The 24823-nt window shown below is 33.3% G+C and overlaps 1 protein-coding gene across 2 annotated transcripts in view; it reads left to right on the top strand.

Annotated features, from left to right (window-relative positions):
• Nucleotides 1-6099, top strand: part of TFEC (transcription factor EC) — a 139183-nt gene extending 133084 nt beyond the window's left edge. For both annotated transcript variants that reach the window (XM_042970323.1, XM_007089154.3), the window contains one exon: nt 784-6099. In XM_042970323.1, the coding sequence (XP_042826257.1) occupies nt 784-1164 (381 nt within the window). In that variant the 3' untranslated portion in view covers nt 1165-6099. The remainder of the gene's footprint in view (nt 1-783) is intronic.
• The last annotated feature ends 18724 nt before the right edge of the window (nt 6100-24823 follow it).

Genomic DNA, 24823 nt, shown 5'->3' with positions numbered 1-24823 from the left:
ATTTTTCCTTCTGAAGGATAATTTTATTGCCTTTTAGAAGCTCATGAATTGGGTTGTTTCAATTAGATTTTGATTAGAAGTCCAGGATCAAGGTGGCTTTGGAAATAAGTGAATGACAACAGCTAATTGCAAAATGCAGAAAATAGAACAAATTTTATAAACACACAGTACTATCCCAGCTGAAAAATAATAAGTAAAACATTTGTATCTCTAGATAAAATTGGACACTAAGGACTAAATTCTTCTCTCTCCCTTTTATTTCTTTAGTAACATTGCTATGGATTTCATTGCCCCAAGGCATATTGTGCCAGTATATATTAAGTCACTCCTCATCTGTTCATGTGACACAAAATATCAAAATATGGGTTTTCATAACTCCCAATATTTTTTATGTGAGCATGCTTATTGCCAGGTAAAGCACTACTCTGTTTCCATGAAATAGTCTTATAGTGAGAAATTAATCAGGAAGAATAAGTGAAATATTTTCCACTATCTCCAAATGGCTGTATTGTAATCTGAGCCACTATGAACCATTATATGTTATGTATTCCTTAGACAGCAATGGGAGGATAATTTTTTTTAATCTGTATAGTTTTCTCAGGGTTATTTTTCAGGTACTAGAAATATACTAGATTCCATTACTTTGCAAAGAATATTATAGTATGTATTACTCTTCATTTTGAATGCTTGTTAGTATTTTGTTCCTATTTCTGCTTTTCTGGTTTTCCAGAGTCAAGTCAACCTTCAAAGTCATTATTTAATTATTCTCATTTGAAATTGCAGGAACTAGAAATACAGGCTCGTGCTCATGGTCTGCCAGCCCTGGCTTCACTTGGCACAGTTGATTTAGGTGCTCATGTCACCAAACAACAGACCCATCTTGAGCAGAATTCAGTAGACTATTGCCAACAACTGACTCTGTCTCAGGGGACCAGCCCTGAGCTCTGTGATCAAGCTATGGCCTTCTCTGATCCTTTGTCACACTTCACAGATTTATCATTTAGTGCCTCTTTGAAAGAGGAACAAAGATTGAATGACATGCTACTGGATGACACAGTATCTCCATTTGGAACAGATCCTCTGCTGTCTGCCACTTCCCCTGCAGTTTCCAAAGAAAGCAGTAGGAGAAGTAGTCTTAGCTCAGACGATGGCGATGAGTTATAAAAAACAGACAGGCTCGATTCATCAACTGGGAAGCAATTCTATGCAGGTGCTATGCAATTACGTTCTGTTTCATATATTGCTTTGGCTTAATTTTTCCAAAAGGAATATACCGTTCAAGAGAAACTGATTATAAACGACAGAAGAATTCACAGGAAGAAGAAACATGGCGTTGAAGATTATTGAGAACAAAAAAGGAATTTTTCCTCTTTGACTAAGATGTCTAAATCTGCTTAAATTTTGTTTTCCTGGAAAGAGGTACAACATAAGAAATAGCTCTCTACTGATGTTTTAAAAGTAGCAATGGAGTGATGTACCATTGAAACTAACACACTGCAGGGAGTAAACCTACTGAAATATACAAACCTTTTCTTATTCCCCTTTAACTCCTTCCTAGTCCAGTCTTACCTTAGTTTTCAAGTATCAAGCTCAACAGACTTGGTAGTTCATTGCCTTTCTCCACTATCTAATGGGATGTGTTGGTTAAAGTTCAAATTTGATAGAGTAAATAGTTAAAAGACACTGTTATCTGTCACTTCTAATTGAAAAGTGAATCTATAATGAACATTAAAATTTTCCGCAATAAAATACCAAAAATATATAAAAACTTTGCTTTCTAAAATTAGGCCCTAATTCCTTTAGTCAGTTCAATTATAGTAATTCTAAGAATATCTTTGCATATTTATGGAGACATTCTATGTTCAAAGAAGGAACACACTGAATACTTTCCTTAAGAATCTGCACTGAAAATTTATCACTTCACACAAACATCACTTACACACAGGCACACAATGTAGGTAGTATATTTCCTTTTTGTTTTCCTTCACTTTTATGATTTTCTAATCAGCATCAGAAACCACAGTCCAAATCCTCTCTTTTTCAACAAAAAGAGATGTTGGATAATCAATTTCAGTAAGTACAATACACACACACACACACACACACACACCCCTACTAGGAGAATTCCTCAGCTATCTAAAATTTATCGCTGTCTCTAAAAATGCATTTAAATTAATTAAGTGATACCGTTTTGCTCCAAATTGACAACATGGAAAATTAGTTTTCCAACTGACAAAATCATTTGTAAAACAGACTCTTTGTTATTACGTTGAGCTCTGACTGGAGGACAAATCTCCATTCCCATGAGTACTTAGAGCACCCTCTGACTTTGCTAGCTATGTTAGTATTTGTTAAAAATTGTGTGACTATAATGCTTTATTCAAAATTTTCTCTTTTGAGCTTGGGATTGGGGTTGACCTACCAAGGCTGTTGCTCAGTGCTGGACTTCTATGATTGCTCATCTGATCAATGAGTATTTTATGGAGAGATACTCAAACTGCAATGCATCCTGTGAAAATGTAGAACACATGAGCAAGATATGGTCTTACTCCTCAGAGAGTAACAAGACTGCATGAGAAACAACAGCAGAAGATAGAAGACACACGAATTAAAGTCTACATGGTACAGTATAAGCTGTAAATATAGAAGGTCAGAGAAAATGAAAATGAATAAAGGTTGGAGAATCACAAACCTCTACGGGAAGGTAGAATGTAACTTATTTTAAAATCATAAATTTGGATAAGGGGAAGGCATATTAGAGAATAATATCAACCAAATGGTAAAAGTGAGAATAAGTTGAGGATGTTTCTTCATGGGACATTCGTTAGAAAGTTCCGGCCACCCTAGAAGATGCCAGCTTGAAAGTCCTGGAAAATAATATTGGCAACATGTTGTACAAGACCTTGAATACTAGAATGAAATGATATGGTATAAATTGAATTTTTTTTTTACTGGAAGAGAGAAGCCTAAAAATTAAAATGCTACTGTACATTACTAAAGTAATTTGGAGATAATCTTTCTTGACTATTAACTTTGGGATAAATTTTTGAAAGGGTGCTTTAGGTATTACATATAGGGAACTATGTCATCATGAAATTTGAGACATAATGCTAATGAAAGTGGGAACATATTAAATTCTTATGGTCTAATAATTATCTCAGGCTTAGCTTACAACATTAGTCCAGAGTTTGGAGAATTAAAATGATTTTTATTGTTTGACATGGAAAAATAATTCTAAATTTATGGGAATAGTCATTAGAGCCAGATAGATAAATTCATCTGAAATATGCCATGTGAAAAGAGCAATAAGTTACACTTCCTCAAGAATTTTCAAGATAACATAATATACTTCTAACTTTATGGTAAAATCCCCCTTTATTATCTGGGTCAATAGTTTACTATTACAATATAAATCATAGAAAAGGGATATGTTTTTGAGTCCATGTAAAACACATTCCAGATAGAGGCTAATCTCTATTTTCATTTTATCTAGTATTCTCATTTCTTCATATTCTGAGAAGACTTGCATTCATGATGTCATTACTCTGTCATTATTTTCCATTTTGTTAAAATACTACTGCGCAACCCTGAAACACATTCCTCATAATCTTAGCTAATGGAAGAGCTTGCCACAGGTGGTAGAGCCTGGACAAACGAGATCTGGAAAGGGTACGACTAATATTTGCTGCTACTTTCAGATTGTAATAGCTACCAGGGGACTGTAAAATAGGAAATGGATTTTTAAAAACTGAGTAAAGAGTGGTGCTCTGTCACAGTTAACTGAAATAGATTAAAAAATTAATTTTAGTCAGTAGTTCTTAACTTTTTAATGTGTTGAGAATCTAATGAAAGTTATCGACTCCCCAGAAAAATAGAGTTGTATATACAGCCGAAAATTTGCATGTACCTGAAGGTTTTACGAACCTCCTGAATGTCTCATTGAATGCCAGGTAAAGAATTCCTCTATCAGTTCTGTTACTTTAATGGATAGAATTGTAGCTATGTATCTTTCAAGAGCTAAGTGAGTAGTTAATGTTATATACAGTGATGGAGGAGGGAGCCCTAGTTATCTGTATATCACTCTCTCAACCCCCAAAGTGATGAGGTTGCCTAGGAAAGTGAAAGTGTACCAAACACTAGACTATTCACAAAGGAAGTAGACCCCTTCTTATAAAGACCCCTACTTATAAAGTAGACCCCTTCCCCTGTTGTTTATATACCTCCTGTTATATACTCATGTTATATATTCATAGGCCAGTTTCTCTATGATTATTGGATATTGTTAACATCTGATGTTAACATTTTAAACTGAGCATATAAATATCAAAAATATATAAATCAAAAGCAAATTATTTGAGTACCTAAGAATCAAGAGAGATCCTGGGGAAACTGATGGATGTCTAGAATATTTTTGTAGAAATGAGACTTACTACAGTAAAACAGGTATATTGTTTATCAAACGATTTTGTTACAAAAAGCATCGGCTATCGCTGGACTCTAATACACAATTAACCAAGCTTTGTTCATTCAACGAATCAATGCATAATTGTAATTATAATAAAGTTTGTTTAAAATAAGACAAAAGTTTTATTTTAATTACTTTTTGTTATCTTTTCAAGATAATGTCCCATTCAATCTTTTGTCTCTACTTATTATAAAATATTGGCTATCATCTTTTCATGGATTCACATTAAGCAGCCTTTCTAATTCCAAATTATCTTGAAATAACAAGTGCCTCCTATGAGTACCTCTTCATATTTTTTTCTTTATTAGTGTCCTTTCCCATAACTGCAGAATTTATATATACAGACTAACTTTTCTCAGTTTACGGACATGATATCAGTGACTATAGCCTTCTTTCTGTGGGTACAAAAGCTCTAAATAATAAATACCCAGATGAGCTAGGGACATTGAGAAATAGCCTTCCTCGTTTTTTTTAACTCATTTTTTTCCACTCACATGACTGTAAATAAAATATTTAATAGCTCTTACTTTAAAAAAATTAGGCATGAGTTTCTTGATTTGGCATGCTCATTTACCTTTATGTCAGGGGAGAAGTTAGATTTCTCAACGTTAAGAAGAATGTATTTTTTCTTTGTTTTGCTAGATTGAGTCATATTTGAATTTTATTATACTTCAAAGTATCATGAAAATACTTTTTTGCGGTTCTGATATTGTGGAATTTTGATGTTTAAATTAATAAATGTCATAACTATAAGTGTTTTAATGTTTTTACAGTATCCCTAGGCTGATATTTAGTGATCTTATAATATCTAAGATGTAGATGAAAACTGGAATCAATTAATCATTTGCTGTGTTATCAGCACTAGATCAACCATCTGGGTTTCTTGAAAACACCTGAAGGATTGAATTTTGCTTCAGTATTGATAATGACACAGCCCATATACGCTACATGGAATGACATCATTTGCCCTTCCAGTGGCCCGCATGTTGATAAGTATAAGATGTCAACTTGAGTTAGTGTAAGTTACATATACAGAGATTTCATTAAATGTGCTTAACAAATACTAAACACATTTAGAGTGTTGCTGATCTAATGTGTCATATGACCTTCCTATAATCATTAGTCTTTGCATATACCAGTATTTTTCATTTGTATAATATTTAATTTGTAAACAAGGAAGTGATTCAAAAACTGATAAAAATAGTTATCTTAAAATTTTTGTGTTACCTTTTTTTCTGTGAAGTTCATAGAGAATTTGAGTGTATAAGAGATTATCAGAAAATACTTATTTTGATTAAAAAACAACAACCTCCCACTGGATTCAACTAATTGAATCATGAAATGCTACTATTCATTGTTGTATACATAAAAGGGAATGTTTTGTCTTCTTCTTGTGAAGGGATTTGTGTATGTATTTCTACATATCCAAATTGTTTCTCTTAATCCTCAGTAAAATGTGTTTTTCCTACATTTATTTAATAGGCTTCAAGAATAAAGCTAAAGACTTTTGTGTTTGCAATGCTACCTCCCCCATTCCTGCACTACCATTTTTTTTCAAAAATTCTGTATTGTCAACTTTATTTTTTCCAAAGAAATAAATTTTATCTCTGTGTTATTTAAAACTGGTGGTTATATGTAACAAACAAATGAGAAAATATGCAAAAGAAATGGTAGATTATTATTTTGCTGAAAGAATTATATATGATCAGAAAGTTACATGTTACATTAATCTTTAATATACTAAAGTTTAAAAACTAACTAAATTCAAGGATCTTATCTAACAGCACTGCAGTTGCTTATGGCATACAAGGCTAAAACTAATTTAGCTATTTAATCTTAATAATAACAATGTAGTTAAAAATCTTTGACTTTAATAGTGTTCTATATATATGAATAGCTAAAGTAACGTTCCTATAACTGTAATCTAACATTGCTTAGATCAAGAAAACATTGCTAGTGTAATGAGACCATAGAATTTGTAATTATTGCTATTTTTCATTTTTAATAACAAAGTATGTGTCTTATTTTATAGGAAAATGAAGAAAATTGGTGTATACTCTAATACATAAATCTTTGTGCACACGCTTTAAAAAATGTACCAATATTTTCTTCGTATATATTAAATGAATGCATACACTTATTAAATGCTTTAATGTACTTTTTACTCTGCCTTTGTCTATAGACTGCACTGGAAAATACAGAATGTGGGTTAATCATCTGAAAGGATACTTAACAGCCCCGAGACTTCACAACTGACAACTGCTCACTACACAGTCCATGCTGAAAACAGTGATCCAATATTTCCCTATTAATGAAAATAATTGTTACATTCTTTATTTTAGTCTCCTGCCATCTGCCTTTCCATGCTGTTATGGTTTTGATTTATGGGAAATATTTATCAAACTCTTGCAAATTTGCTAACAGGCATAATTGTAAGTGAAATCACTAAGAAACTCTGCAAAATATTTTAATATACTAGATGGTCCCCAGACAATCTAAGATAAATAGAATACTGTATTTTAATATGTAAAACATTTTAAAGCTGCTAATTGGTATTGACTAGACCTATCCCTTGATAATGAAATTAATAAGGATTTCAGTTAAATGTTAAGACACTGTGATATTTAATACCATGTTTATGAATTTTCTTCTACATACCTGCTTTAAAAATAATAAAATAGGATACCTCTGAGTTGACTATAGAAAATAATATTTTATATTCAAATACAGGTGCATTCCTTTTTTTAATTTTATTTTTTATTTTTTAAAATTTACATCCAAATTAGTTAGCATATAGTGAAACAATGATTTCAGGAGAAGTTATATCATATAAATATTTTTAAAGCATTAATCAATGCCAAAAAATATTGATCAATATAATCATTTATGTGTGGGAAGAAATAACCAATCTAATATAGATTTAAAAAGTCAGGATAACTTTTTGGCCCTATACAGACTGAAAATTTGGATGACTAAACGGATTTTATACCTGACTGTTTATTGTGTATGTACGTACATGTGTGATGTGCTTGGGTATGGATATATGTGTGCCCACGTGGGAGCTTATAACAAAATTTTCTAATGTCAGGATATTAGAAATGATGCTACATATAAGAATATATTATCTTATGTTATTATTTATTGGAATCTACATATAGGCAACATTGGAAGCCGTCCCCAAATCTTGCATATTAGAAACACACACACGCACGCACATGCACACACACACACACACACACACACACACACAAACACACCCTTTGCTCGGAATTGGGTCAAAAAGCTGGAAAAGATGAAGACAGCTGTAACAGGTTTTACGATTTTTTGTTAAAATAAGTGATACATGTAGGTATCAACCATTTAGATATAACATAAGCATTGGGTTTATTGACCACCAATATTATTTATCACCTGCAGAATTCTAGCTATGGGGTAGTTAAGTGGTAAAATACAACAAGGCTTATTGGTTAAGTAGTGGATACCCTTCATGTAAAATATATATCAGTTTCATTAATTGGCAACTAGAAGACAAGAATACAACATTCTAGATGGTGATGATTTTGATAGGTCCGACCATATTGCGGTTAAGTATATGATTCACGTAATAAGAAAAAGGTGCCTGCAGGCTATTGTTCCTAGCATGGATTAAAATTTACATATTGCTTCTCCTTATGTCAAAACATCTGGTGCCTGCAAATGCTAACATTTCGTTAAAAAGTTTCACAAGCCAGGAAAAGTGGATTGGAAACATTGCATGGGAATCATTCAAGCATTATAATAGAATAAGAGCTATGTTCGGAAAAAATTAAATTGCTGCAAACAATACTATAGTCAAGATTGTAATTTATTTGCTTACGCAAGTGAAAGGTGATGCTGTGTGTCTGTGGAGAAAAATAGTGTTTGAGTTATATGGTTATCTCTTCAAAAATACTTATTTCATATAATTACATGGAGCAAGTAGGTTTCTAAGTCCTTCAAGATTTTACAATGGCTCTTAACAATTTTAGAAGCCGTATATAGTTCTATGAAAGCCATTCTGACATACCTGAGTACAGCAAGAGGGGGATATCTGAGACTTTACACATTTTGGCATTAAATTTTTATTTCTTCATTGGTAAATATAAAAGGTAGATTTAAGGTGTAGATGGATTACCTTTTCTACACAGGTCCCCAGATCAATAAAAATAAACATCCTTGCACCTTCCATCATAGTCCAGCCTTCTGTTCTGTCATCTAACAAGCCCACTTCAAGATTTTCCCAGTTTTAAAGATTTCTTCACCACCCCAGTCCACAGTTATCCTTATTATTATGGTCCTTTCTGGCTATACTAGCTGGCTGCTACTTAAAATCTTTGTAATGCTATTTATTATACCTAAGCATAGATTACCCTCCTCATCAAATGGATGAGCATTGCAAATAAAACTTATGCCTTAGCTTTGTCTATATCCCACATTACTTAACACTGCATCTTACTTGACATGTTATTTCCTTAATAAATCAATAAGTTATGGTTAATTTTAAGTAAGGGAGGTGTGCAAGTGTCAAATAATTCAGATAATGAAATGGTCTTCACTCAAGGCTGTGACAATTCATTGAAATGAATTTCTTCCAATCTCTCTTTCAATTCTTAAAATTGCAGTAAAATAAGTGTTTGTTTCTTTTGACTTATCCAAAATATGAGTTCCAGATATGAAAATAGTATCAAATGTTGCAACAATGGATTTAGAGAAATCTTATACTCTAGAATTCATCAATTTACTCATTCGCTGTTCCTTTAATAAGCATCCCCCGAGGTATAATGGTTGTTGCTGAGGGGAATGTATAAGACAAAAGTAACTGAGATCTTTTGATAAAGTGTAGCAAAGGCTATTCTGGCAGAATTAAGGGTGCTATGGAAGCACAAATCAGGCATCTGTACCAGTATCAGGGAAACTGAGGTCTAGAGGCAGACTAGGAGCTGAGCCTGATGGAAGAGGGAGGGGTGAGGGAGAGAAGAGATCTTTAAGCAGAGGCAACCAGTCAGATTACTGTTACTAATTCACAGGGTTCATCAATGCTTTCAGTACATGGGATGTTTGAAACTGTGTGGGGTCAGAAATTTTAGACTTATTTGGAGTAATTGGTCTTAAATTCTTATTTATCACACGAGATCTGGGTTATTCAGGTACTTGGTCAGAGGACCCTTGTGTTACTTCTCCTAGGCCCAGAGTAAGAAAGCATATATTATATATTTCAGTGTGTGCCTGTGTGTGTGTGTGTGTGTGTGTGCATGTAGGAAGAGCTGGAGGAAGTATACTGATATGGTGCACCAAGGTATAATTTCTCACATAGCTTTACCACTACTCACTTCTCCTGAGACAGGTGATGAGCTAGTTTTTTCTTATTAGTGTGAAGCATGTAGTAAACCCTATGCTTACAGCAGTAGTTCTGCCTCTAAGTACCTCTCCCATACCGTGTATGAATGCCCAGCACTACCCTATAACACCTTGCCCCTGTCCATTAATATTCTATACATATTTAAGAAATCTATTGTGAAGAGAGGCTGCAAAAGTAGAAAGGCATACTTTTCAATATATATAATGATATAATGACAATTTCAATTCTCCTTAAATTAATTTATAAAATGTTTTCAATACCAATACATTTTTGTAAACCAGACAAGGTGATATTAAACATTATAAACAAATAAGAGGGGGTGCCTGGGTGGCTCAGTCAGTTACGTGGCTGACTTCAGCTCAGGTCATGACCTCACGGTTTGTGAATTTGAGCCTCATGTCAGGCTCCAGACTGGCAGTGCAGAGCCTGCTTGGGATTCTCTCTCTCTCCTCTTTCTCTGCTCCTCCCCCTCTTGAGCTTTCTCTCTCTCTCTCAAAATAAATAAATAAATACACTTAAAAAAAATTAACAAATAAGAGAAAAGGAAATTTCTCAAAATGAAGAACAATGAGTAAAGACAAGGGCTACTAGATATTAAAACATACCCTGAAGTCTCACTTCACAATTAAAAATCTGTGGTATAGGACATGAATAAACAGACTGTCCAAAGGACAGAAATAACGCTAAGTATATACTGGAATTAAACATAAGGAAGCATTTCAAATCAGTAGAAACAAAACGATTCTATGAATGGTGTTGAAATTATACCAGTGCCCATCTATATGAGAATTACAGAGTGTCCATGTAATGGAATACTGTGCCCCTGCAATGAGAAATAAAGAAAAAAAAACCCACTCTGAGTTCTGATATGGAAAGTTCTCTATGAGAAGTTTTTTACTTAGTAATATATAGTATTGAATTGCATGCATAGGATAGTCTCTTGGGTGATAAGGAAATATAGGAATATGTGTTTATATTTGCTGTGTATGCAAAAATGAACTTGACAGATATACAAGAAACTAATAACTGTTAAAGAGGGAGTAGACATGGAAATATTTTCACTCAGAATCTTTTAAAAAAATTTTGAAGCAGCGGTATAATTTTGGTAGAATTGATTCCATCCTGAGTTTCAAGTGTGGGTTCTTGCAGTAGGGATTTGTTCAGATAACCCAGGCATACGATTGGTTCATGACTTTTCCTTGGCAACATAACTGGTTCAAGGGTGGTAAAGTTCGGGAAGCTCAGAACTTTTGTTTAATGGTTTTGCAATGTGATTTGCTTGCAGTGTCCCCACGTTTGTGAACAGGACAGCATGTGGGACCAGTTAATGCTGGCAGCCGTCTCGTCTTCTGGAGGAAAGTCAGCTTGAGGACAAAGCAGACATATGTGGGGAGGGAGAAGCTTTGAGAATTCTGGAGGAACAACTGAAGCACTAATTGAATCCCACCCAAATCCTGCCCTATCACATGTCTTTTTAAGTTCTGTGGTTAAAAAAAAAAGTCTCCTTTAATGTTTTAGCCAGTTTGGGTGGGAATTTCTGTTACTGGCAAACGAAAACATGCTAATAGATACACCAGAACTAAGACAACATTGCCTAATCTTCTGACAGACTTGGCCATGTGTGTGAGACAGGGTCACCTGCAGAACATTAGAGCATGACTCCCATGTGTTGATGTTTAAGACAGGAGCAGGAGATTGAGAGCCTCCATCTGAGCTCTTTGCAGGCAGCATGGAATTGCTCACATCTTGAAACCACCAATGGCCATGTTTAGGACACCTATCCAAAGTGCTAAGTTCCTCTAGCTTGAAATCTGTGTGGGAGGAAATTTAGGTGTCGGAAAGGGCTCTTTTCCTTTTCAAGCAGAGCAGAACTTGGTCACAATTCTTTTTTGCATCACCCATAATGTAACTGGTACCTCTCATTGCTGAAAATAAGTTAATTTATATCATTTGAAAACTTTATGTTTACCGAAGTGCAAGTAATTCTGAATGCAAAATGGACGGGATCACCATGAAAATGTAGTTTCTGCCTTTCACCCATTTATCCATTTATCGAATGCTTGATTTCCTGCCAGGTGTCCCTTATTTTACATCTGTCAGTGGTTGACAGAAATTAGGTTTCCCTGGTTCCCATCCTTAAAAACTCATTGGTGGAGAAGAAGAACCAGTATTCCCACGATTAAACACAGAATCACATAAGAGGCGCAAATATCCAGACTTACGGGGGTCAGGAAAGGATTCCTGAAAGAAAACACTTCTGCCCTGAGTTTGTGGTGAGTGTTGCTATTCCAAGTCACTGCAAGAAGATTGCTTAAATTTTTTAAGTAAATTATTTAGTTTTTAAAATAAATTAATGTTTTTAAAGAAATAGTAGCTAAATAGTCCCAATATATAAAATAGAATAAACAGTATGATATATAAAGATAAGCTATACAATTGTATATAATAGCCCAAACTTCTAAAATAACATACAAGTATGATCTGTTCATCAAAACATACAAAATAAAATTCATATACGATCACTCATATTCCCACACTGTAAAGAAATATTTGTATCGATATTTTCTTATGTTCTTCAAGTCTGTGGATGTGTTTTTTTGTGCATGTGTGTGCATGTGTGTGTATGTGTCTCAGTGTACATGACATGTGTAAGGTTTGTTTTTGAAAAAACAGGATCATATTACGTTTACTTTTTGACTCATTTTCTTGGGGATATCTTTCTTGTCATGGAATATTTCTACATTGTTACAAATACTTCATTGCAAAGATGTAACCAATTTGATTTAACCATCCCCTGTTGATGAACTTCAGCTTTTCGCTTTTATAGAAGGTGAAGGAATCTATTTGTGCATGTCTCCCAATATGCATGCAGAACTTTTTCACTACGGTACACATCTGGGCAATTAATTGCTAGAGGATGAAGTAGTGTCTTCAAAAATAGGAGTATTTATATCCCTACTTGAAGCGTTTGATCATTCTTTATGGCCACAACTGGGCCTCACTTGCTTTTGTCTTGTATTTTATTTTTATCCATTTTATGGGATAAAATGTTACTGTTTTGCCTCATTTTACATGTCATTACTCCTACTAAGAATTCATTTTAAAAATATATTTTTGGCCATTTGTGGTTTTTGCATGTGTATTCTCTCTATCCTTTGCCTCTTTTCCTGTTTTGTTGTTTGTCATCTGAAACTATTTTTTAATTGTAAGAATTCTAAGTATATTCTGGATGCCAATTCTTTGTTGCTTATACCTTTGCAGATCTGTTTTGTTAGTCTGTGGCTTTTTTTTTTAATTTTAACTTTGTTGATACATCCTTTGTAATGGAAATGTTAAACTTTGACGTAGTCAAATTTTTCAATCACTCTTTCTGAGTCGTATTTCATATACTTACCTAGGAAATTTTTCTGTACTTTGTTAATTGAATATACTGCATATATTACCTTATAATAGTTAAAAATCTTTATTTTATGCATTTGAATCGAATTCTTTTGGAGTTATTCTTGTATATGTTGTAAGGCAGTGATCAAATATTTTTTATTCCAAGATTCCAATATCATTTTTTCAGTCATGTCTCCTTTATAAAATGTACATATACCATATACTGTGTTATATGTGGGTATTTTCTTGTGTTCTTTTATCAATTTCACTTTTCTATTACATATCTTTTGTCAGTTCCATCCTTGTTTAATATTGCCTTAATGTAATCAGTAATATACAGGAGAATATGTTCCCATACTCCTTTAGGATTGTCTTTACTGTTTACATTGTCATGCGGTTTGCATGTAAATATGAAACACATTTTTCTAGTTTTGTAAATTATGGGCCTATATTTTTAAATTGCATTTCATTTAAAGATTAATTTGGGGCAATTTATATCTTTAATATGTCAAGCCTTTCCCTCTGTGACAAGTTTTATGTGCCTAACACTGTTTGTAATTTTTTTCTAAGGACTTGCACATCTTTAATTATGTTTTTACCTCTGTTTTTAATTTTTCTTCTATTACAGATCCAGTTTTTTTACATTAAAAGTTTTCTGTGCTTATATTTGCAGTAGAGGAAAGTTATTAATTTTTATGTTTCTAGGAATTTGTCCATTTCATCTAAGTTTTCTAATTTCTTAGTACAAATTAGTAGTTATTTGTAATATTCTCTTATAACACATTTTATTTTTGTAAGATTGGTGGTATTCTCTTTTATTTCTAATTTTAGTAATTTGAGCCTTCTCTCTCCCTCTTTTTTTTTTCTTGGTCAGCCTAAGCTATTTTTCTTTGTATGTTGACACGTAATCCAGAATTTTTGCTGGATTTCTTTTTTAGTTATAATACTATGTTTGTAGATGTCCTTGAATTTTCTATACAGACAGTCTCTGAAAAAATTTTCTTCCTTAGTAATGCATATATCTTTTAGTTCATTTTAAAAGTATTAATTCATTGACTTCTGTTACTAGGACAGTGTTAAATTAGCAATGATAGGGGCTTCCTGACTTCAGTGGTGTCAATAAAAATTATCCTTTCAAGAAAAGCTATTCAAAATTGGAAAAATGTGAAAGAGAACATGGAGTACTTTTTCAGTGCTTGTAACTTTGACTTTTTATTTACTAAATGATTTTATGATTCTGAAGGGGTAGGTATGAACTTGCAGAAAATTGATTGCAATGTGTTTGTATGACAGTTATGTTTTAACTTCTTAAAACTATGCTTCAGCAATGAAAATGTTTATATATATTTTTAGCAATAAATACTAAGTTTGCCATAAGTTTTTACTAGATTGTTTTTATCAGTCTAAAGAAGGTCAATCTACTCATATTTGTGTGTGTGCGTATTTCTTTTAGTTTATTTTATCAGTTCAGTTTTTTCTTCTTTGTATTTTTATTTCCTTCTTTTATTTTAATTTATTTTATATGGATATCAAGTTTTTCCAGTCCCATTTGTTAAAAAGACTCTTTTCTTCCACTGCATTGTCCTTTGTTGAAAACCTGCTGTCCATATAATTGTAGGTATATTTCTGGACTCTCTATTGTGTCTTATTGACTTTGACTAATTTGTGTCAATAGCACATTGTCTGGATTACTGTACATGTTTAACATAACTTGACCACACATAGTGTAGGTTCAGGATTTTTTTTTTTTTATTTCTTTACATTTGCATATGAATTGCAGAATCAACTTGTCAATTTTTGCAAATAGGTGAAATTTTATTTTATTTTTTTCAAGTTTACTTATTTGGAAAGAGAGAAAGAGACAGAGTGCACATGGAAGGGGTAGAGAGAGGGAGAGAGAGAATCCCCAGCAGGCACCTCACCATCAGCACAGAGCCTGACACAGGGCTCACACTCAAGAACCGCAAGATCATGACCTGAGCTGAAGGTGGATGCTTAACCAACTGCACCGCTCAGGCACCCTGACAGCTGAAATTTTAATTGAGATTGTTTTAAATCTGTAAATCAACTTTGGGAGAAATGGCATCTTAACAATATTGAGATTTCAACCCATGAAAATTATCTCTCTATTTATTTAAATCCTCTTTAATTTTTCTCAGTTTTATAGTTTTGAATGTATAAACTTTATACATTTTTGTCACACTTATCCCTAAGTATTTTATATTTTTGATGCCATTGTGAATGGTATTTTTTTATTTCCACTTCTAATTTTTTTGTTTCCAATACATAGAAATATAATGTTTATAAATTTATCTTATAGTGTGCAGTCTTTCTAGTCTTACTTATTAGTCTTAGTAGCTTATTTTTTAGACTCCATCAGACTTTCCACATAAATGATCATGTTGTCTGTGAGTAAAGACTGTTTTACTTATTCTTTTCCATTACAAATCCCTTTTATTTCTTTTCCTTGTCTTACTGGTTCAGTGTCTAGAACCTAAGGTACAAAGTGAACAGAGGTAGTGCAAGCAAACATTCTTGTACGTTTCTGATCTTTGGGGAAGAAAATATTCAGTATTTCATCATTAAATATGTTTGCTGTAGGTGTTAAATAATGCCCTTTATCAGGTTATGGAAGTTTCCTTTTGTACATTATCTATTACTACATTAAAAATGACAATAACATGTATTGTCCTGTACATGGCTTGAAACAACAACAAAACTTAGTGGTTTGAACAACAACATGTATTATCCTATAGTTTCTGTGGGTCAGGAATGCAGATACCCACTGTGGCAAGATCTTACAAGTACTCTACACAAACACTGTGACAAATGAGTTTTTTCCAATCTGCTTCAGAAGGTAGACAGTGCCATAACGAAATTAAAGTTCATACCCTATTAAAGTGGAGAGTCGTTGGTAAACATCTTAGGTTTATAGTTGAGAAAGTCTAGAATAAGGATTACACCCTAGGAGTAATGGCTCTGCCCTTGGAGTAATAACAAAGCTATATCACACTCTCTTTAACAAAGCCTAAAAGTGTGTCTTGTCAGCTGCAATTCACCTTCCAATAGTTTAACACTTTGCCAAAAGAAAGTTTTACACTCTCCAGAGGAAAATAACATAATCCAGAGTTTACTTACTATAATTTTTACAATGCTTAGAACATAATATAATAACATCACTAGGCATGTGAAGAAGCAGGAAAAAGTTACTGATAAACAAGAGGGTCTTTTGGGTATTTTTAAGTTAACAGGAGAAAGCCCAGGAATATCCAGATTTTGGATTTAGCAGAAAATTACTTCAAAAATAACTTCACTTTCCAAATATTTTTACTTTGCAAAAAAATTGTATTTTGGGGCACCTGGGTGGCTCAGTCGGTTAAGTGGCTGACTTCGGCTCAGGTCATGATCTCGCGGTCGGTCCGTGGGTTCAAGCCCCGCGTCGGGCTCTGTGCTGACAGCTCAGAGACTGGAGCCTATTTCGGATTCTGTGTCTCCCTCTCTCTCTGACCCTCCCCCGTTCATGCTCTGTCTCTCTCTGTCTCAAAAATAAATAAACGTTAAAAAAATCATATTTTGGATTTAGAAGCTAATTAAGGACCATTCTCTTTTTATTTCTGTGGTAACACATTCATTATTCATTATTATTCATTACTATTTCTGTGGTAACACATCCATCGATAAATGAATGGCCTTGTGAGAGTAGGAAGATCAGTGTAAGGAAATAAAAAGGAAAATTTCATAAATAAAGTTAAATAATAAATTACCCTTATTGAAATTGCAATTTTAAGGATAAATTGAATTCAATTTGTGCTTATCAAATTAAGAAAACTTAAAATAAGTATCAATATAACACTTCCTTACTGCTTAGAGGGTTTAAATTATATATACTCAAGCAACACGGCATTATATATCAGAAATCTTAAAATCCTTAACATATTTGATACTAATTTCATTTCTAGGAATATATCTTAAGAACAAAATTTCAAGTACAGGCAAAGATTTCTATGTAAGTGTGTTTATTCTAACCTTATTAACAATAGCGAAGTTTCAGGAGCACACATAATTCTCATAGAGTTGAATGATTAGTTAATTATTCACCCTTTTCAAAAAGCATGAAGTCTTTTAAAATATCTATTTAATTATTAAAAATAATATATAAATCATATATGTATATGACATATATACACATATGCATGTATGTCTGTAATAACGTAATCATATATATAATATAGACAGTACACTCTAAATTAATCAAAATTATGGGCATAAAACAACTAGAAAATATATAATAATATTAGTATTTATTATTTTTTGCTGCAAGACTTTAATTCAAAGTTATCATTTTCTTATATACATACTTCTGTATTTCCCAACATTCCCACAGTGATTGAGGGTCTCATACTTCTCTTTCGAATATTCAGAATTTCTCACTTTCCTACCCTGTGGACCTTGAATAAACTCCTCCAGAATGGTCACCATTTTTAGCTCTTTATGCTGATTAATCTTCATGGATCAAGTTCAAATTTTATCTCCTTAAAGAAGCTTTCCATAGGACCTCTAGCTGGAAGTCATTTTTATCATTTCTGAAGTATCATAGCACATTATCTTTACCTTCTTTATCCATCACATTCCATCTTGGATTGTAACTATTTATGTATATATTATGATCTGATGGGTAACAGAATTTAAGTTTGTTGAGAAAAAGAATTTTTAAAAACTTTTTTGTGTATTTCATAACATCTAGCTTAGTGCCTTGTATGTGGGTGTTTAAAAAATCTGTTGAATGAATAAATTTAGGAAAAGATAGATAACAATCAAAGCCAATAATTCAGTAATTCAGCTTACTATGTCAATATTTGTGTACATCCTTCAGGATATGGTTAAATAAGCTCTTTCTTTAAAAACAATTTACTATCTGAATAACAAACATACCTGTGATGCTGCTTTCTGGTTAGTCATTGCTGTGGACACTTAATATAAATTAAATTACTAAATTTTCTTAATTATCCTATGAAGATACTTTGATATGGAGATGTTAAACTTGACCAAAGTCATATATAGCTAGTAAGGACTGGAACCGAGGTAGTCTGATTCACAAAATCTTAGTCATATTATAGTGTGCTAAGTTTTCCTTGAGTCTTCTGATATATTGTATGCCTCTGCAAATCAGTGGTTATGAAAATCCTTTCATCTGAGTGGCATCAAGTTTTGTGGATAAATTATAAACATATACACATTTATATTTATTGTAATTATATGGATATGTGTGTATATGTACAGGATGAATATACTTCATTGCCAAACAATTCAAATTAAATGCTCTCCTTGGCTTGCCATGGTACCAATTGCCCATTCTACTTGCCTTTATATTTAATCCTTGGATTAATTGACTCTAGAGTTTTTCCCCAGAGACTCACTTGAAAATAGTCTACATATAGCAACTGCTGTCTTTGCAAATGAATGCAGATAGTCTATTAGGCAATTGTTAACTTTGTCTGGAAGGATAAGGTTAGAAGAAATTTGTTTCTGTGGAAAGAGATATATGGCAGGAACAAGTCTAAAATGATGGGACTTGGCTCTGACAGGTGATAATCCAGATGAATGATTCTGGAGGCCCTATTTGATTCTTAGGAAACTAGGGATAAACTTGGGGGTTGATGGCCATTGCTGGTCAATATATGGGAGAGAAAGGTATGAGATACTTGAGTCTTAACCTATTTTAGAATATTTCTTGGGATTGACTGCATTTGGAGAAATTAATCTGGAGAACACAAAGACCTACCTAGAATATTCTAAAATTACTCGTGATATCCCACTATATGTTATTTTAGTTTCTTTGAGGAAAAAATTTTAAAATAGCAGATGGAGGAATTGTTTGGCATCAATCCAGGCCATCTGGTTTAGCCACAGAGACACATCCACTAGGACAATTTACTCATAGTAACAGAAGGATACAGCTAAACAGGATAGAAGACTGGAATTTCTCTCCATCATCAAAGACATGCCCAGAATAGTTGAAGAATTGCCATTGTAATTTTATCTTCCTAGAAAAGAGACTGGTAAATACAGATTATTTGGGAACTTAGAATGGCTATGTGTCTACCAAAACCAGTCAGTGCAGTGGAAAAATAAGTCCATCATAATTGTAACCTTCTTACAGAGAGCACTAGCAGGTTGACAGATCTTTTATACTTTTCAACACCTTTTTAGAGCATCACACTATCATGGTCATTGTGATATTATGTCTTTGTGTACTAATACACCTTATCAAATTTGCTGGTAGCCCATATGTAGATAGTCTTTTGTGCTTCTAGCAATTGGGTTATGTATGACCTGTCAGAATATGTTCTAACCATTATGGTCTACTCTGAGAGCCCACAAATGCTTTCTCCAGAATGACAGGTATTCTAAAACCTTGGATTTCTTATTTTATCCCAAAACATATCTTGTGTAAAAGAAGTCTGTAAATAGCAAGAAAAATGACATTTCCATATATGTGTTTTGTAATACTTTATCCCCAATTACAAATAATAATACATGTATGTAATACATAATACTAATGATATAATCCAGTCTTAGTGTTTTACTGCCATTCATAAACTGCTTCAGCAGAACTACTTGTGATTTACAGCATCAATAGAACCCTTTAAATTACATCCTATATTATGTCGTAGGGCATGTATTGCCCTATGGTCTCACAAGCAATGTCAGAGACAGAGGGAACAAGAAATGGAGAATTGTGATTTCACTATAAATCAAAAGCTAAGTGTTGTTTATGAGCACTGGGTTTTAGCACCTGATATCATTTCACCTTTTTTTTCTTATAGCAGTTAACCTAATGTGAGCCAAAAACTTAAATCAACAATTATTTATACTTTAACGTCTTTGGCATCATTATGTAAAGGGAAATAATAAACATATAATTAATTCTCCTAAAATTACTATTATTTTAAAAATTGGCTGGATTTTTATTGTAAGAATGAAAAGAATATTGAAAAGGGTGTATGCTTACCCCAATGCTTATAAATACATTGTTAGGCACTCTATAAACATTTGTTGACTTTTCCATTAGTTATGAAAATGAAATTTCCAAATTAAATTAATTTATTAATTTTATATAACTGATAATGTAAAACAAGATTATTTTGAGAAGCCATCTGCAATTACCAATAAATTTGTTTATTTTTAAATTTAGATGATATGCTTTAACAAGTGAAGTCACAGTCTACCAAACACAAAAGTTAGATTCAGAGGAGACACTAAATTCATTTCATGGCCAAATACTTGAAGTTTCATATCATCTTTAGTGATTTATTTTGAGACTTATGATGACAACTGTGATTTTTTTTAAAGCACTTCAGGGTAGCTTCACCTTGACGTTTTACAGAAAAAGATGTCTTTTGACCTCAGATTTCCCCACAAAATCTGGTGCTAGCAATAAGTAGTTAGAGATAAAAGCAGTAATAATTTGTAATTAATGCAAGCATTTCATCTGAGCATAACCAGATTTACTTACCTGGGAATATAACAGTATAAATAAAACCAGAGTGAAAGGGCAGAAAAAACAAAGACTTTTCTTTCACCTTATAACCATTATTTAGCCCTAACCCATACGTGGGGAGGTATGCTTGCTTCCAAATGAATGTATTTCGTCTCTTCCATTTGTGATTTGATGTCTCCAAGTCCTGTTCAAACCATAGGCAGCAACTCCGAAATTTCGATCAACAAAAGATGAGTATACAGATGAGAAAGAGTCATTTAAAAAATAGACTCTCAAGCCCATTAGGATTCAGTTAATTTCTAAAGAGACTGGTTAAGAAATCAAAGAAGTAGATGGGGTTATTTCTATATTCTATGCGTCTAATATTTACCTGCAGGCATATATGAAATAATTCTTAGATAACTGTGGCTACTTAAAATTTACAGAATTGAACCTATGCAGGGAGTAGTTGATCTTAAACTGACACAAACCAGATAGTCTCTTAATGTTACTCTAAGGAATTTTAAACTGACTCTGTTAAAGCTGAGGTTATTTGCCTTGGGGATGCCTAATGGAAGGGTTATTATAACACTGTCCACAAATAGGGGCCTTGAGAGAGTCAGGCCACAGCACTCCATTGACAGCTAATACATTGGACCATTGCCATGTCATAGGGATCTCCAAGGCCAAAGGTCATATCTCTTCCTTAATATTTAAATAAAGATACTTGACAAAGCAAAAAACACCTTATTGCCTGTGATGGCTGCTGCTCAATTTATAAGAACCTTTACAAAGCCATGCTAATTCTTGGCCTCCTTAGAATGCATGGTAACCTTTCATAAATCCATCTTTTCCAGATGTCCTTGGAAATGACAGTTATAAAACTACAAATGATTTGTGATGCAAAATGGGACTGACAGACTTGAAGATTAGGACTCCATGTACTAAAATGACTAAGATTATGGCTAACAAAAGGCATAAAATGCATCGATAAATAGCTGCTGAAGGAGCTCAAGATTATTTTAAAGATCCTTAATAAATGCTAGAAAAAAAGAGAGAGAGAGAGAGAGAGAAAACTTGTGCTTATAATGTTAGAAGTAGCACTTTACTTCATGAAGATAGAGAAACAGAATTTCTCTGTGCGGGTCAGCTGGAAGACAGAGAGCAAAGCAGTTATACTTTTTTTTCTAGGCAGTAGAATTTTTTTTCTCTTATGTCACTTTTTTACTTGTAAACATATGAACTTGATTTTTAAGATCGTTCAGGAATACTGGACTAGTTGAACTTAATTATTTATTCTCTTTTCTTTAACTTCTAAAAGACGAATCAACCAAATGCCTTATCCTCTTAACATATCTAAGATGAATCACAAATTAAAACCTAATGAAAAACAATTTTTGGACTTCATCTTTACTGCTGAGATGACTTACTCAGCAGGAAGTTGGATAAGTTTGGGCTACATATTTAAGCGGCACGTATCAATGGATGTTTTCAATTGCCTGTTTTCAGGGAAACTGAAAGTCAGGAAATAATTTGAAGCAAAACTAGAATGTTGTAACCTGAGCTTTTGAATAATACTTGAGGAAGTGACTAAATACTACTTTTCATATAATTTTGAATAACCTATATGATAACCCACCTGCCCTGTTGCACTTTCAAATACCAAGGGTCAGGACTGCCTCTGAAGCCATCAGGACAGTATTAAGAGCTTCGACTCAACACGACCTTCTACCTTCTGGAGAGGAAGCTTACAACTGACCCATTTTCAATGTTTTGGTTCTGTTTGATTCTTATCCCTCTTTTCTCCACGGTCCTCTACTTGAATTTAATTTATTCCATGTTAGTCTAACTTCTCCTCTTCCTAAAGACTGTTCAATAAAAATAAGACTGAGCCCAAGGCTGTGATTCTGCTAGGAAAGGGGGAGAAACCTTAAAAATTAGTTACAACTTTCAGAATTCAGTCCTTTATTTGCATTCAGAGAGCTTGAAAGTGAACTATAGCCTTCCAGTACTAGTGACCTAGAACTAGAATTCTAGTAAAGACTTTTTGTAGGGGAGCTAATATATCTTTGAAACAGGAAATAATACATTTTCAAGGAATCTCTAAGTTTTCTATGAATAGTTGCATTCATTAGTCAAATTTACTCAAAAGAGTAAGTTCATTTCTAAACATTTCTGGAAACCGTATGTGTGCTAAGTTTAGTTAACTATAAAATATATTTGACCAAAGCATGGAGAAAGGATATTTCCTCTTCTTGCTTATTTTTCCAGTGCCATAAAATATGCTATCATGTTTACAGTATGTCAGGGTGATGTCATATGCAGAACACTAAAACAGATGATGCTTTCAGTATGTGGGTAGAAAAACCCTCAGAGCTCACTAGGAGCCCTAAAACCAAACATTATATTGAGACTAGGTGGACTATACTGGAAAGGCTGGGCCCCTGAGAAAACCAAGGCATGCCTTACTCGTCACAAGGTCGACTTATTCTCCTTTCTCACCCAGTTCATCTTATGAAAGGCTAGGTTGCTGGGTGAAAAAAGTGATGCAGTGTGGGGTTCAGCTACGGAGCCAAAAAAACTGGCCTTTTCTGGATGGTTTGAGAATTAGACCTACACTGTTAATATCATTCATTCACCATTAGCTTAACATTTATTTATTCACTGGGGCCAGGAGAACACCGTTTTTTGGATTCTTTGAGAATCTGACCTGCAATTTTCATTTCACTCACTCATTCATCAATTCATTCATTCACTCACTTGACATTTATTGTCTTCCATGTATCAGCAACTCTTCTAGACACTGCAGGGCATAAAGAAGTGAGTGCCTCCTTCTTTAAAGGCCTGATAATCATTTTGGCATTATACCATCTCAAATGACTTGACCTTCTTCATCTTCGTTCTGACTCTCTTTTTCAATATTAACTGATATACTTTCACTGAAAGAGATAATTGCATTTGTCTTTCTTAACTCACTAAGATGTGGATTTCTATGGAGAAAGAGCTAGGCTTCATCATTTTTATAAGCCCAGGGTAAATGTTCAGTAAAAAAAAAAAAAAGAGAAGGAATGAATGAATGAACAGAATATATAGCAGCAGAATTATACTTTGTGATCTTCAGCTAGCTAGTCTTCAATCCAGGATACGCAATGTTTTCAATCACCTTAAATACTATTTGATCCCAAATCTTGGTTTGGGAAAACTGAAAATAAAAAAAGCAGAAGGGGAAGCTTATGACTGAAACATGGGCCGGAGGTGCCCCTATTTACTGTGTGGTTTATACTTGAGAATAAAAGAGACCCAAAGTCAACATGAGATCCACAAAGCTTTCTACATCTATTACCAATCAAGATGTATCATATTGATATTTACAACATGTAGCACTGTTAAAATGATTCCTCAATTGATAATTCCTCATGCAATATCTATTTGTTTACTCTAACATGCATATCATAAGGTCTGACTGTCTTAAATGATTTGTTATAGTATTTCCTTAGTACACACAAGATGCTATCATCACCCTAACCCCCTGACACACCACCTCTGTTTGCAAGACAGAAGCTTTTTTTTTTTTTTTTTTTGAGTAACATGTTATTCTTTTTTCTCTTTTTAATACAAATTCAGGCTGGCAGGCACAGTGCTATGTGTAGAATGGATTGAATCAAAGCAGCATTCTCCTACTTTTCCTGTGCATAGGAAGTGATACTAACAAGAATCAGATTTTCCTGGACCTGTAACAGAGTAACAGAGGAAACAACTTCTGGCACAGTAATTCTTTGAACTGGAACCATGAGGGCAAGTACTAACCTATCCTTGTATTGCACGCAATGCTTTATGCACAAAAGAGGTTTTTTGGTTGTTGAAATGGACTGAATCAGATTTGTGGCACTAAATTTTTTAGGGTATGAGAATATTTTGATTTATTTTGAAAGATTCTGTGTTCACAATTCATCTGGTCAGATGAGGGTTTCAGTTTTGATTCCATGTAATTTACTTATGGAATGGATTTGAGACAGATGTTTAGGAAGATGTTTTATAAATATTTTCATTTGATCAGAAGAGGAAGCAAGACAACTCGTAATCCAACAATATTAATGCAATTAATACAATCTTGTGTTGT

This window comes from Panthera tigris, chromosome A2, assembly GCF_018350195.1.
Source record: "Panthera tigris isolate Pti1 chromosome A2, P.tigris_Pti1_mat1.1, whole genome shotgun sequence".
In the NCBI taxonomy this organism is placed as follows: Eukaryota; Metazoa; Chordata; class Mammalia; order Carnivora; family Felidae; genus Panthera; species Panthera tigris.
This window is presented reverse-complemented; position numbering and strand designations above follow the sequence as displayed.